This window comes from Dipodomys spectabilis, unplaced genomic scaffold, assembly GCF_019054845.1.
Source record: "Dipodomys spectabilis isolate Male_0828 unplaced genomic scaffold, ASM1905484v1 ptg000145l, whole genome shotgun sequence".
NCBI lineage: Eukaryota > Metazoa > Chordata > Mammalia > Rodentia > Heteromyidae > Dipodomys > Dipodomys spectabilis.
This window is the reverse complement of record NW_024870822.1, coordinates 14,604,394-14,618,647: the sequence shown is the minus strand read 5'-3', so window position 1 is coordinate 14,618,647 and position 14,254 is coordinate 14,604,394. Positions and strand designations below refer to the sequence as shown.

The 14,254-nt window shown below is 37.1% G+C and overlaps 1 protein-coding gene across 1 annotated transcript in view; it reads left to right on the top strand.

Annotated features, from left to right (window-relative positions):
- The window catches only part of Nell1 (neural EGFL like 1), an 837,848-nt gene that overhangs the window by 246,099 nt on the left and 577,495 nt on the right, over positions 1 to 14,254 (top strand). Inside the window, exon 12 of the mRNA XM_042691722.1 lies at positions 7,698 to 7,826. Within this exon, the coding sequence (XP_042547656.1) occupies positions 7,698 to 7,826 (129 nt within the window). The remainder of the gene's footprint in view (positions 1 to 7,697; positions 7,827 to 14,254) is intronic.

Sequence of the window (14,254 nt, the reverse complement as noted above, 5' to 3'; positions counted from 1 at the left end):
TGGCTTCAGTCAGTCCTGGGTTATGTTTTGTGTACCTTCCACATGTGCGCTAACGACTCTGAACTTCAATGGTCACATCTGTTAAACAGACATAATAATTCACTTCCATGAACTTGTTAATAGAATTAAATGGAGTCGCATATGAAAAACATTTAAGTTGATTGTTGAGCTCATAGTTGTGTTCAGTAAATGCTAAAATTGTTGTGGCTGTGCCTGGGTAGATTACTTATTGTTTTCTTCCTGAAAGGTGAAAATTTTTTCTTTTTCCCATGAGAATGTGTGTCCTGCCTCGTCTCAAATTTCTGTCCCTGAAACATTGTGACAAAAAACATTGTGGACAGAGTGTATAAACATCTGACTTTATTGTCAGATGTTGAATTAAGAATAATTGCCCTATTAATATTGAGTGAATGATTAGTGGAAATTGAGTAAATATTACTTAAATAAAGCTACATTCACAAAGCAAACATAATTTTGGTACACTGGTAGGCCCAACCAATGAGCATTTTTTTTCTGGTACTAGGGCTTGAACTCAGTCCCTCATATTCTTGCTTAGTTTGCTTGCTTGGCTGGTGCTTTACCCTTTGAGCCATGCCTCCAGCCAAGATTTTGCTGGCTGGCAAATAGAGATAAAAATCACACAGACTTTTATTTGCCTGGCCTGGCTTTGAATTGTGATTTTATAGCCTTCAGCCTCCTGCGTAGTGGGATTACAGGGTTGAGCCTCTGGTGCCTGACTCCAAAGTAGATATCATTTCTTTTTACTTTTTAATTTAATTTAATTTTATTATAAAGGTGATGTACAGAGGGGTTATAGTTACATAAGTAAGGTAATGAGTATATTTCTTGTCTGTTTCCCCTCCCTTGTTTTATCCCACTTTCCCTCGCCCCTGACTCCCCTACCCTCCAAGTTGTAAAGTTTATTTCTAACATGGTATCTTGTATTGCTGATGCGTTGGTTCACTCTTTGTCCTTTGTCTCACCATTTCTGTGATTCTCTTTCACTTCCCCAAATCAGATAAACATATATACAAGACAAGGGGTACTGAAATCAATAACAGTGACAACAGAGGCTAAACCAAAGGAAAAGAACAAAAGAAAAAAAGAAAGCACTGAAAACAGTGCAATAAAAACAAAACAAAACAAAACAAAACCCCAACTCTTGTATTTTAATAAAACTTAATTTGTCCCATGGACTCTTTGTTGTCCATGAAATAGATTTAACCAATTCCCTACATTTTGAGTTGATATGGCATATGGTTGATGGAGAGATATGCATTTGGAAATTTCTTTTTGTTTCCTGCCAACAATTTGTTTATTGATTTGTAAAATTTCATTCTGAGTGGTCAAAAATAACTACATATTTATGTGATGCAATGTGATTTTTAATTTTTTCCATTTATTTTATTATAAGGGCAATGTACATAGGGGTTATAGTTACATAAGTAAGCTAATGGTTACATTTCTTGTCAAACAGTGTTACCCCCTCTCTTGTTTTCTACACTTTCCTTCTCCACCCTGAGTTGTAAAGTTCATTTCCAACATAGTGTCTTGTGAGTGTCACTGTTGCATTGGTTCTCCCTTTGTCCTTTGTCTCACCATTTTGTTATTCCCCTTCCTTTCCCCAAATCGGATAATGGTACAAAATAAAATCAGAAATGGTACAAAAATAAAAAACAGTGACAACAGGGATATGGAAATAAGAGGTGTTTTCGTTGTTTTTTTTTTTTTAAAGTGTACTGTGTGAAGTTATTTCTTTTTTCCCTTCTTTTTTAAAGTCTGATGTTTTGATATATGTTGACAATAGTATCTGAAGGGTCTTTTTTTCCAGGTAGTCAAATGCATGTGGAAGGAAGAAAAAAAAACCAGTTGAAGTGTCCTAGAAAGAAAGAGAGAAAACAAAGACAAAGAATGCACATGATAAATATATTGGTTCAAGCTTCATAATGATGAGAAATATAACTTAATTATTGATCAATTCTGACATGCAGAGAGAAGTCCAGGCTCTTACTCCAGTGAAACCTAAAATCGCTCTGTTGGTAGTAAACTCATTAAGACCTTTCAGTTGTAATGATTATTCCTTCCAAGTCCTTGTAGAAATGTTCTCAACTGTCAGATGTTTCAGATTTTTAACAAGTTAAATATTTGCTCTGCTTCTACTAGGGCAATCACTGGTTAGCAAGGCCTAGTTAGTAAGGCTAGATGTAATACCACGTTCACTTAGATGATGTATCTTTCTGCTGTTTGATGTCCCAAGAAGTGACTACATCTGTCACATTTTATTACTTGGTTTTGCTATTGGAGAAGGGTATGTGACATAGTGGGAAATAGATATCAGAGTTAGACAGACTTTATTTAGAACTTGACATCTTCAGTTAGCTAAGTATTGGTGAGTTTGAGCTTTTCTTATGTTGAAGTTAAGGATAACAGCATTGGAAATTATTTTGAATTTTAATGATAATGATTGACATCATTATCATCACCATCACCATCATTATCATCATCTTCATTGTCAACATCCCAGTAGAAACAATTTATTGACCTCTTTATATGTATCCGGGATGGTTCCAGTTGCTTTGCAATCATTGACCCATTTAGCTTTCCTCAGCATCTTAGCAAGCTAAGTAATACTATTATCTTCAATTAAAATACCTCTTATAATGCAATGTATATGATAGGTGAATGAAATTTTATCATCATCATTATCATCATCATCATTATTTAATAACAATTTGCTCTTTTAGGCTAAGTACAGTATAAATATTGTTAGTTTAAAATTCTGTTTCAAGAGAAAATATAGTTCTATAATGTCACCATTGAAAAGAATTAAATTTGGAGTTTATCTGGTCCAGTGATTTTTGTATTTATTAAGCCAGAAATGGTTCGTATGAACCATATGTCAAAACTATAAAAGCATAGCTATCCTATTTTAGTAAGGGTCCAGGGACTTGAGCTTTATTCAGCAACTTATCTGTTCCCAGGGCTCTTAGAAGCACAGTGTGAAAATCACTGATGTCATCCATGCTTAGTAGATAGCAAAGAAAAGGAAGTGATTTATTGTGTTTGTTAGCAGTAGACTCTGAATTATACATTAGATCTTGTGATTCTTAGATGCACTGTTTTCTATGAGACCATAATACCTGACGCATTATAGTAATTATTATTCACTAAAATGTACTGATTTAAAGATCGTCTTATCCTATTTGAACTTTACAACTTTTTTAATAGGTATATCCTATGCCTGCTACTTTACTGCAAATAGTGTAGAATATATACAAGTTTTCTTTCTTTTTTTTTAAGTTGGTGTAGCTGGCAGTAGAGTAATGAGAATTCGTTTTTAAATATTGAAAAAAAATATGATGCCATGGAAATAATCAAGTACACTGGCATTGACATTTTATCTGAAGGCAGTTTCTAGTCAAATGGTAGCTTGGGATTTGGCCTCTAGTGAACACTGTGTAAAAAGACAGGAGACAGTGGGAACTGGTGGCTCATATATGTAATCCTTAGCTACTCAGGAGGCTGAGATCTGAGGATCTTGGTTCCAAGCCAGCCTGGGCAGGAAAGTCTACTGAGACTCTTATCTCCAGTAAACTACTTAGAAAAAGCCAGAAGTGGTGCTGTGGCTCAAATGATAGAGCACTAGCCTTGAGCAAAAAGAAGCTCAGGGACATTGCAAAGGCCACTTAGCTCAAGCCACAGGACTGGCAAAACAAACAAACAAAAAAGGAGATGGCTTGGGGCTAGTTTGAGAACATTGAAGGGTGAATCCCTCAGGGGGTGAAGTAGAAAAAGTCCTGCGTGGAAAAGGAGACTGGCCTATCAGTTAGACTCTAGATTGAAGTCTAGAGGGAAAAAATGTATTCTTGAAAGCTTAGGGCTAGAAATTATTCTATCTGTGTGACTCAATTCTTGTCCCCAAGGCAAAAGTGTAAAATGAAGTTGGGTTGATAATTCCCTCAGGCCACCAACAGAAGCAAACACAAATACTTTCTGAAGAAATGATCATTTAAAACCTAAACCTCTGGTCTGGGAAGGTGGCTCAGTGGTAGAGTGCTTGCCTCACATGCATGAAGCCCTGGATTCAATTCCTCAGCATTACATAAACAGAAAAAGCTGGAAGTGGCGATGTGTTTCAAATGGTAGAGCTCTAGTGTTGAGCTGAAGAACTAAGGGACAGTATCAGGCCCAGAACTCAAGCCTCACGACCGGCCAGAAATTAAATAAATCAAATAAATAAAACCTAAACCTCAAGATTTTCCCACAAATTAGAGTGTAAACTTGTTCAACCACTTTGGAAAGTAGTATGGAGGTTCCTCAAAAGACTCCACATAGAGCTCCCCTACGACCCAGCAATCCCACTTTTGGGCATTTGCTCAAATGTTTACAAACAAGAATACACTAAAGCTACCAGCACGACTATGTTTATTGCAGCATTATTTACTATAGCTAAGATATGGAACCAACCCAGATGCCCCTCAGTAGATGAATGGATCAAGAAAATGTAGTACATATACACAATGGAATTCTACGCCTCCATCAGAAAGAATGACATTGCCCCATTTGTTAAGAAATGGAAAGGCTTGGAAAAAATTATATTAAGTGAAGTAAGCCAGGCCCAAAGAAACATAGGTCCCATGGTTTCCCTTATTTGCAATATCTAGTATATGTCTGAGTCAAGCAGAAAAGATCAGATAAGGTGATGTTAGGGAGATGAACCCTAAGATATGTGTTCAAATGTTTTTTTTTCTTTCATGCAATTATTTCTAATGCATTTATAAGATTATTTCTTTGTTGCTTTGTATGTCCCTCCCCCACAGTATAACCCCTGCTTTCACTGTATGTGATGTTGGTATAATTTGTGGAGGGAAAGGGGAAAAACAAATTAAATAGGGATACAGGTAGACCCATTGCAACAATGAGATGTACAAGTCATTATGTCGAAAATGAACTTTACAACTTTGGTGGGGGTGGAGGGGGGGAGCGGATGGGAAGGGGAAACAAAGGAGGAGACTACAATGCTTGATAAGAAATGTACTCATTATCTTGCCCATGTAATTGTAACCCCTCTGTATAGTATGTTCACAATTAAAAAAAAAAAAGATTTTCCCACAAATTAGATTCCAAAGAAAATGAGCTCACATTATAATAACTCAAAAACAGAAGAACAGAAACCATCATGTATAGTACTTCACCTAAACAACAAACTGTGCAGTTACAAGTACAAGTTTAAATATATTGCAATTATTATCAAGTAATATGTACATATAATGTATTTAAAGAAATAAAAAATAAAAATGAACGAATAGGGGTCTATAAAAGTGACCGAGCAGTTTTAAAAGAGTCAAACAGTATTTCAGACTGTTTAATAAGTTGAATAAGTATAATAAGTAGAATTAATGAATGATCTGAATGTTGCACAGCTCAAGACAGTTAATGAATGGAAAGATACTTGGAGAAGTTACAGGGAATTCACAATATAGAGAAAACGAAAAAGATTTTTATGACAACCAATCTAAGTAACATGACAGAGATCCTACGAAGAAAAACATTTATCCAGTTAGAATTCCAGGAAGAAAGACAGGAGAGAATGGTGAAGGACGCTATTTAAATATTTTTCGAAATGATGAACAATTACCCAGTTCTTGCCTTCACGAATCGAAACTAACAATAAAATCATAGCTATGAACCTTAGAGTAAAACTGAAGAGCATGTGACAAGATGCAACAAAACCAACTTACCACAAAAAAGGTTTCCACAGAAATCAAGGAGGATTTCACATATGGAATAAATTAGATTACCAGAGGACTATTCAGTAATAGTAATAAAAGTTATAAAAATGGAACAGTATCTTCAAAATATTGAAACAGGATATGGGTATACTTCCCCAAACTCAAAACTAAGGATGATGTATATATTTAGATAAAGTTGAGAAGTCACTCTCTTTCAAAGATCTTCACCAAAGAAACTTCTAAAGAATGCTTTAGGAAAAACAGTTATCTTGAGAAGAATAATGGTGATTTAGGAAGACATGTTGAGCAAATAAAATGGCAAATTTGTAGTCAAGGAATACAGGCATGAGCCTATTATTGGCTCATATTAGGCTCATATTATTAGCATATTAGGAGGCGCAGAAAGATTGCCATTCCAGATCGTGCACAACAACAAAAATTGTGAGACTCATGCCAACAATAATATCTGGGTGTGGGGGTACACATCTGTCATTCCAGCTATAGCAGGAAGCATAAATAGGAGGATCTTTGTCTAGTCTGGCAGGCAGAAAATGAGAACTTATCCCAAAAATAATCAGAGCAGTAAGAACTGGAGTCATGACTTAGGTGAAAATGGAAAGCCCTGAGTTCAAACCCTGGCACTTCAGAAAAACAAATAAGTAACAAACAATCACAACAGCAAGAACACGACCAACAGAATCTCAAGCAGTTTTGTTAATAATTCAAAACCTGCAAATAACTAATATATGAATTTGCAATTCAATGTGCAAAACAAATTGAAGAATATTTATACGATAGACTGTTTTTCACAGCAATGATGAATGACATTTACTCATATTAATGACATTAAGGCACACATACAATACATATATAGTATGATGTGAACCTTCAAATGAACTAAGTATTTGTGTAGGAATAAATATCTACATGTGATGGAACTGTACAAACAAAAGAGTAGTTAACACAAGATTCAGAGTACCTCTTTTTTAAAAATTATTATTATTATTATTATTGTTAGTCATGTGCTTGATCTCAGGGCCTGGGCACTGTCGCTGAGCTCTTTTGCTCAAGGCTCTACCAGTTTGAGCCACAGCACTACTTTCAGTTTTCTGGTGGGTAACTGGAGATGAATCTCACAAACTTTCCTGCCAGGGTTGGCTTTGAACTGCAATCTTCAGATCTTAGCCTCCTGAATTGCTAGAATTATAGGTGTGAACCATCACCAGCACCTGGCCAGAACACTTTTTTCTGGAGGTTGGCAGAAAGATTCACTGGAGAGATAAACCCAGAGGTACTAATAATACTCGCATGGAATTATTTTAAGTAGTATTTTCTCCATGTCATATATTTTATGACAAGATTATGATTAAATGACCAATATTTCATTTAAGAAATAATAGATCCCTCCCCCACAGTATAACTCCTGCTTTCACTATATTTGATGTCGGTATAATTTGTGGAGGAGATGGGGAAAAACATGTCGTTTAAGGATACAGGTGGACCCGTTGCAACAATGAGAAGTACAAGTTGTCATGTTGAAAACGAACTTTACAACTTTGGTGGGGGGGGGGGGGGGAGGACTAAGCGAGGGGGCTGGGGGAGGCTGGGAAGGGATGTGAAGGGTAAACAAAGGAGGAGGCTGCAATGCTTGATAAGCATTATCTTGCCCATGTAATTGTAACCCCTCTGTACAGTATGTTCACAAAAAATAAATAAATAAATTTAAAATTAAAAAAAATAATAGAAAGAGCATTTAGGATCAGCACCTTCAGTTAGGAAAAACCTTAGCAAAACTCTTAAGAATAGACTGGTCCAAAGTTTGCTACTTCTCATCTTCAATTCCTTACCCACCTCATCTTTGCATATGGCTGTGAATAGTGATCCATAATAAATACATTATATATTCCATTATATAGGGATCTTTTCCAGTCTTCCCTTATGCAAACATTTTGTTGCATCTTTCAGGTCATAACTTCTGTGCTGAAGCACCTAAATGTGGTGAAAACTCAGAATGTAAAAACTGGAATACAAAAGCTACCTGTGAATGCAAGAATGGTTACATCTCTATCCAGGGAGACTCTGCCTATTGTGAAGGTAAGGAAGGACTTAATGAAATTACTTTTCAGAAACTGGCTGATAAATGTGTTCCTGGATCCTTCAAGAAAACAGAACTGCCTAAGGTAGTGTGTTGTGTTTTATCCAGGATGTTTAAAAATCCACACCTTTGTAGGCACTAGAGAAACACAGCAAAGAACCAGAAGCAAACAGCATTAAAATATCACATATGAAATACCCTGCTTCACTGTATTTAACAATCACCAAACAACAGTAAACACATTGTCTATTTTATCTGTTATTTCTTGTAATCTCTAGGTTCAACTATATATTTGAGATGCTAGATTCTCTTTTCAAATGACACTTTGGCATTATCTATATCCAGTGAACATCTCTTTCATAAACCAAGGTCAGATTTACTCTAATTGTATTTCATAATAATTGATTAATATGTTGCAAATTACTAGACTTCACTAAGAATCACAGTGACAGGACTCATAATTTGGATCCAGGGGTTCATACTATTACAATGGGTTTGTGGCCTCAAGCATGACCCACATTTGTACTCATCAGGACCAAACGACTTCTTGGCTTATATGAATGTCTTTTTCCAAAAGCCTTCTACCTGCTGATCATTGTAGATCTTTTACCTTCAACATGCTAGAGGAGTGAGGGTTAGTTCTGGCCCTGTTCTTTATGTATGGTGCCATAATGTTGAGTCCATCCTAATATTATCGTATCAATTTAGAGTTCTAGCAGACAAAGTAATTCCTGGGCATTTCTTCATTTGCCCAGTTCCTGTCATTTCAACCATTTCTTCTGTCTTTACTAACAGCATATGATGATGAAGTATTGGTCAGGAAAGTAACTTTCTTGGACTGAATAGATGGCATAATGCTCGACTATTCTACAAGTGATTTGGTTCTCAAGGGTATCAAGTTTTTCCGAGGTGAAGAGGGTATTGATGGGTGACAGAAAGGGTAAATTCCTTTACATTCTACTGTCTTACATTATGGTCCCTGCTTGACTTTTTAGCTTGGGGCAAAGAGCTTTTCAGCCTTAAAGAAATTTACTTAATCACTTCTTGTGATCAGTTCCTGGTGTATAGCCTCTGCCTTTTTAATTTCTTTTGAAACATCGAGGGTTATTAGTTTTAATACATCAAATTAATGCTTTCCTATTTTTATCTTAAGCTATTTTTGTCACATAACTGAAGTAATTAAAAATTTTATATGTGCACATTATACCCTCCATTCACTGTTGAAATATCCTATAAACCAGAAAATGATCTGAAAAAAATGTATTTTCTCTCCTTCTATTATATGTGTGGATAGACTCAAAACAGAGAAATGATAGCAGAAACCTTAACTTAATCCAATCCTGCTCTCTTGAAAACTGGAATCACTGCTGACCCCTTGTAAGTATTGTGATGCAGAAGAACAGGGGAGAATACTGTGCTAATGCTGTTCCAAGATTCTCTCCCCATTGACACCATTTTTTAAAAAATTACATAGAATCAGCATGAAGACAAGCTGGCTTTTATGTAGGAACATTTATTTTATTGGTTGAGTGATTTTAGGTCTGAACCTTTGTTTCTTGGACATAGTCCTGCTTAACTCAGCGTATGGGCCCAACCCTGAGCCACTGTGCCTTGTGTTGTTACCATGGCTAATGGTCATGTTTCTGAGCTTCATTCATTTCTCATTGTCATGGAGACTTTCCATAAGTATGAGGGGACTTGCTCCTGGAGAGAAGGATAGCACCTCAGGAGAAATGGCTACATATTGAAGCCTTCCTAATATAAAGGAATACAGGTTGGGGGTAAAGCAGGTACCACAGCTGGTCATCTGGATGGGGCACGGAGAGCCAAGTATGATAAATACGAACTTTCAGAACAGATGCCATTTCTTATTCCATCTGCCAACTTCAGCATATTGAACTTCGTCCTTGAGTGTATATCCCTGTGATTCATGGCACTTCCACCATTCCTCCTATAACATCCCAGGTAAGGAAAGGCAGAAGGAGCAGAAACTCACAATCTCCTGAATGGGACATTCTGTCTCTTCTTTGGCCAATTCTGGGGTTTGACCTCAGGAACTGGGTATTATCCCTGAGCTTTTTGTACTCACAACTGGTACTCTACCACTTGAGCCACAGCTCTACTTTTGGTGGTTAATTGGAGGTAAGAGTCTCACTGACTTTCCTGCCCAGGTTGTCTTTGAATGGCAATCCTCACATCTCTGCTTCCTGAGTAACTAAAATTACAGGCCTGAGACATTGGTGGCTGGCTAGGTTCTTTTATGTTCAGAGAAATTTCTACTTGGAAGCTGCCCCTTATCTCTACCACTACTGCATGCAAATTCCCAGACTTGGGTTATGCCTCAACACTCCTAGATTAACTTTTGAAAATGAAGGAAATGACTCACTGGTTTGGGCTAGTTGCATTCATCCACAGGAGCTCAAGTTTTCTTTCCGGATACCAAAATGATCATTATCCTTTGAAACAAAGGAGTATGGCTACAGAAAAGGATATGGATGGTTTTTGAGAAGCTGTAACTGTGCCTATCTTATTCCTTCATTCACCGTGTTTCCCCAGCGCTCTGGGAAAATGATCTGGTAAAGAAAAGCTTCTCTCACAGGGTGGGCTTGGTGTTTTATATTAGCCTAGAGAGAACAAGATACCCAGGAACGGCAGGCAAGTTGTTCTTTTACCTGGAATAAATGGAGTGAAAATGACCCATATTATCTGAGCCACAATGAGCACAACTGGCTTGCAAATTAAAACAAAATATTACACAAATTATCCAGGTCATCTTGAAAAGCCTACTGGAGCTCTCTGTAGAAGATGAGGCACAAAAGCTTTCAATTTTCTTAACATCTTTGGCTCTGCCATGGAGAAGATATTGGAACTCCCAGTCAATCAATAGAAAGATAATAAGACCTTTGTCGATTATGATCCAATTCATAGCTATTGAATTAAAAGGAAGTTTCATTTTGCCTCATAGAACTGAAACAGGTACATTCTCCATTTGGAAACTGCTTTATTTATGGATTTTAGTGTTTTGTGAATCTGGTAGGCTGACCCTTTTTCCCTTGGTGGTGCCATTTTTTTTTTGAAGCTCTTTACTTTTTGGATGTGGGGTCTACAGAGATAGTCTGTCACAAATGGGTTTTTTTTGTGTAATAAAATTTTTAGATGACCAAAAAATAACAAAGATTCCATATCCATCCTGCAACCATTCTTTCAGGTATGGAAAATAGCATAATTAGTGTTAAAGGAAAAGCCTTTTTACTTACAGAGTTTTATGAGTTTGCCAGATTCCTTTTATATCTGTTACAATTTCTGAGACTAAATGGTAAATCTTTGAAGAGAGTAGTCGCCCTGGCTACTATTCACTTCATGTTACAATTGCAGACACTGGGAGAAATCGAGTATAGATAAAACTCGATTCATTTCTCCTCCAGTGCTTTTTATGCCCTGACTTATGATGCTTCTAACCCTCCCACTACTTACCCTGCCCAGAGTTGTATTGCTGTTCAACATCTCTGCTGCCTCTTCAATTCATTCTTTTGACATCTGGTTTGGCTAAAGAAATACAAGTTAACATGAAATGTCATTTCAGAGTGGGCACTACAGGATCATTGCAGGATTATACATTCTATTTCTTTTGTCACCAAAGCTGGCAGTGTTTCCGATCAGGACTTCTCCTTTGGCTAGGATTCCAGTAAAGATAACCTGGGGCAGGTGATGAGGCCAGTGATGTACTTGTGGCATAAATGAGGAATAGTCATGTGTTCAATGAAATTTACAGGTTTCCTTTCCATAGTGGAGCTAAGTTTACTGACATAACCTTCAGAGTGAATTTATCTAAAATGTATGGGTTCAGGCTCAGTGCTCTGTGAGTTCTCATCACTGAACATAACTTTTAACAGATCAAGTATTGAAAGTCACCAGGAAAAGAAGTATGATGTTTTTTGGATCATCAGCAGTCTGCGTTTTTTCAGATCACAGTTGTAAATTAGTGTTTTGTTATGCCAAATCTAACATGGTAAATTGCATCCTCCAACTAATGTGATCATGAGACAATGCACGTCAACTATTTAGCAAATTGTCTAGTATTCACTGAACATTTAATAGATGATGAATTATTATGATGATCATTATTATTAACCTATCATGTCTATGTTTATGTGTTCCATACATAACACATAGAGAACATATGTGTTCCATACTTCCATTTCTTGGGACGTTTGGCAGTGTCAGAGGAGAGTGAGTTTGTATGGATGGGCCAGGTTTTATCAGTTCTGCTTAGATCTGTTGTGGACAGTGGGAAACCAAGGATACTAGTCTATGAATTTAACTAATTCTTTCCTCAGAAAATCGTAATTGGGGCTGTACTGAAGGAAGTATTTGGGAAAATTGTACTTGTACTAATATGAGTTTAATGATTGCATGTAACAAAGCTACTGAAATGTCTAAACTATAGCAATTAATTAGCAAGGTGCTTTTGTAGTTTTGTGGTCATGATTGGAGGTGACAATGAGGGCTTGACCCCCCTGTGAGTGGTAAGGCACTGGGAAAAGACAGGAAGAAGCAGAGTTCAAACAGAGAACAGCTCTCTAAATGGCTAATGGAGAGAGATTTGTAAGGGTTTGAGGCTAGCATAAATGCTCTTGTGTAGAAACAACATTGTCCATTTGCAATTAAGAGAACTCATGTGTCAAATGGGCTCAGTGCTTAATTATACTCCTTATTTTCCAAGAAGTAATTTGTTTTTCACTTTTTTGCATTTAAATGTTTTACATTTTACAAAATTCAGGAGCATCATAAACTACACAGCCCATTTTATGTTCAAATCTAGGCTTCAGGGATCAGAAGCCTCTTCATTAATTTATTATTGTTATTGTTATTATTATTATTGGTGGTGGTGGTGGTTGTGAGGCTTGAACTCAGGGCCTGGGTGCTTTCCCTGAGGTTTTCTCGCTCAAGGCTACTGCTCTACCACTTTGAGCCATGGCATCACTTCTCATTTTGGTGGTTAATTGGAGATAAGAGTCTAACGAACTTTTGAACCATGATCCTCAAGTCTAAACCTCCTGAGTAGCTAGGATTACAGGCATGAGCCACTAGTACCTGGCTACCTCTTAATTTCTGTTTCCATTAAATTTGTAGGGCTTTAGAATGCTTGAAGTAAGAGTACTGTGGCTTGAACTCAGGGCCAGGGGATTCTCCCTTAGTTTTTTGCACAAAACTGTACTTTATCTCTAGAGCCCGAGCTTCACTTCTGACTTTTTGGTGATTAATTGGAGATAAATCTCATGAGCATTTCTGCCTAGACTGACTTCAAACTTAGATCCTCAGATCTCTGCCTCCTGAGTAACTAGGATTATAGGCATGAGCCAAGAGTACCCAGAGAAGGCATTCTCTTCAACTTTTTCTATTAACTAGACATATTTCATGAAGATGCCTTGTTACTTAGATATTTGTCACACTCCCCTCCCCTCTGGCCTTTATTCTGTTATTACAGTCCACATGCTACCACCTTCTCAAAATCAGGTGCTTGTAGAGTCCTTCCTAGACCTGTCTTTTCTCTGCCTGTCATCTTACAAAAGCATTTGTCCCTTCTTTCCCTGCTTCTGAACTCCTTTTAACCCCTCAACATCTTTGGAATGATCCAAATCTTATTATTTAACTGCCTAGGGTAGACCAGGGGGGTTCATTTTGTGCTTAGGAAAGAGCTCTGGTTAAATCAACTGGAGCAATGGTCCAGACTAGAAGCTAAATTAGCTTCTTCCCCCTTTAAAAGAACACATTGCAAGGTTAATCTGTAAGATACTGTTTGGGTTTTTTTTATTATGTCTTTGTCCATTAGTTAAGTATGGATTAAGTTTCCAGGGTAGCTCATAGAAGTGCAGCTAACTAACCGTAATGATGATAGTTGAACTGTCAGATTACAAATTTCCAGGGTAGCTCATAGAAGTGCAGCTAACTAATCGTAATGATGATAGTTGAACTGTCAGATTACAAATTTCTTCTGGTTCCCAGGGTCCTAAGAACAGAGGGGCCATGTACTTTCCCAGCAATGTCAGCTAATGGTGCATTACCCACTCAGTAGTTCAAATCACTCTTGACTCTACTCTTTTCCCCACTGCCAATATCTGCTACACCAGGCAGTCTTGTCAGTTTTACCTCCAAAACAAGTCACAAACATCCATTTCTTGCTATGTTCATTACATCACTTTAGTCTGAGTCTCCTTTCCTCCTGGATAATAATCATAGTGTTATCTACTGTGGCCTCAATTCTTCGGCTAAACATCCATCAAAGTGAGCTTTTAAAGCATAGGTCAAATCATGCCACTTCCTTTTTGAGCATTGTTTTATGGCTCTCACAACTCTTAGAACAATATCCAAATTCTGGAAGGGAGAAGAATGGAAAGGAAGGAGGAAAAGGAAGGGAAGAGGAAGG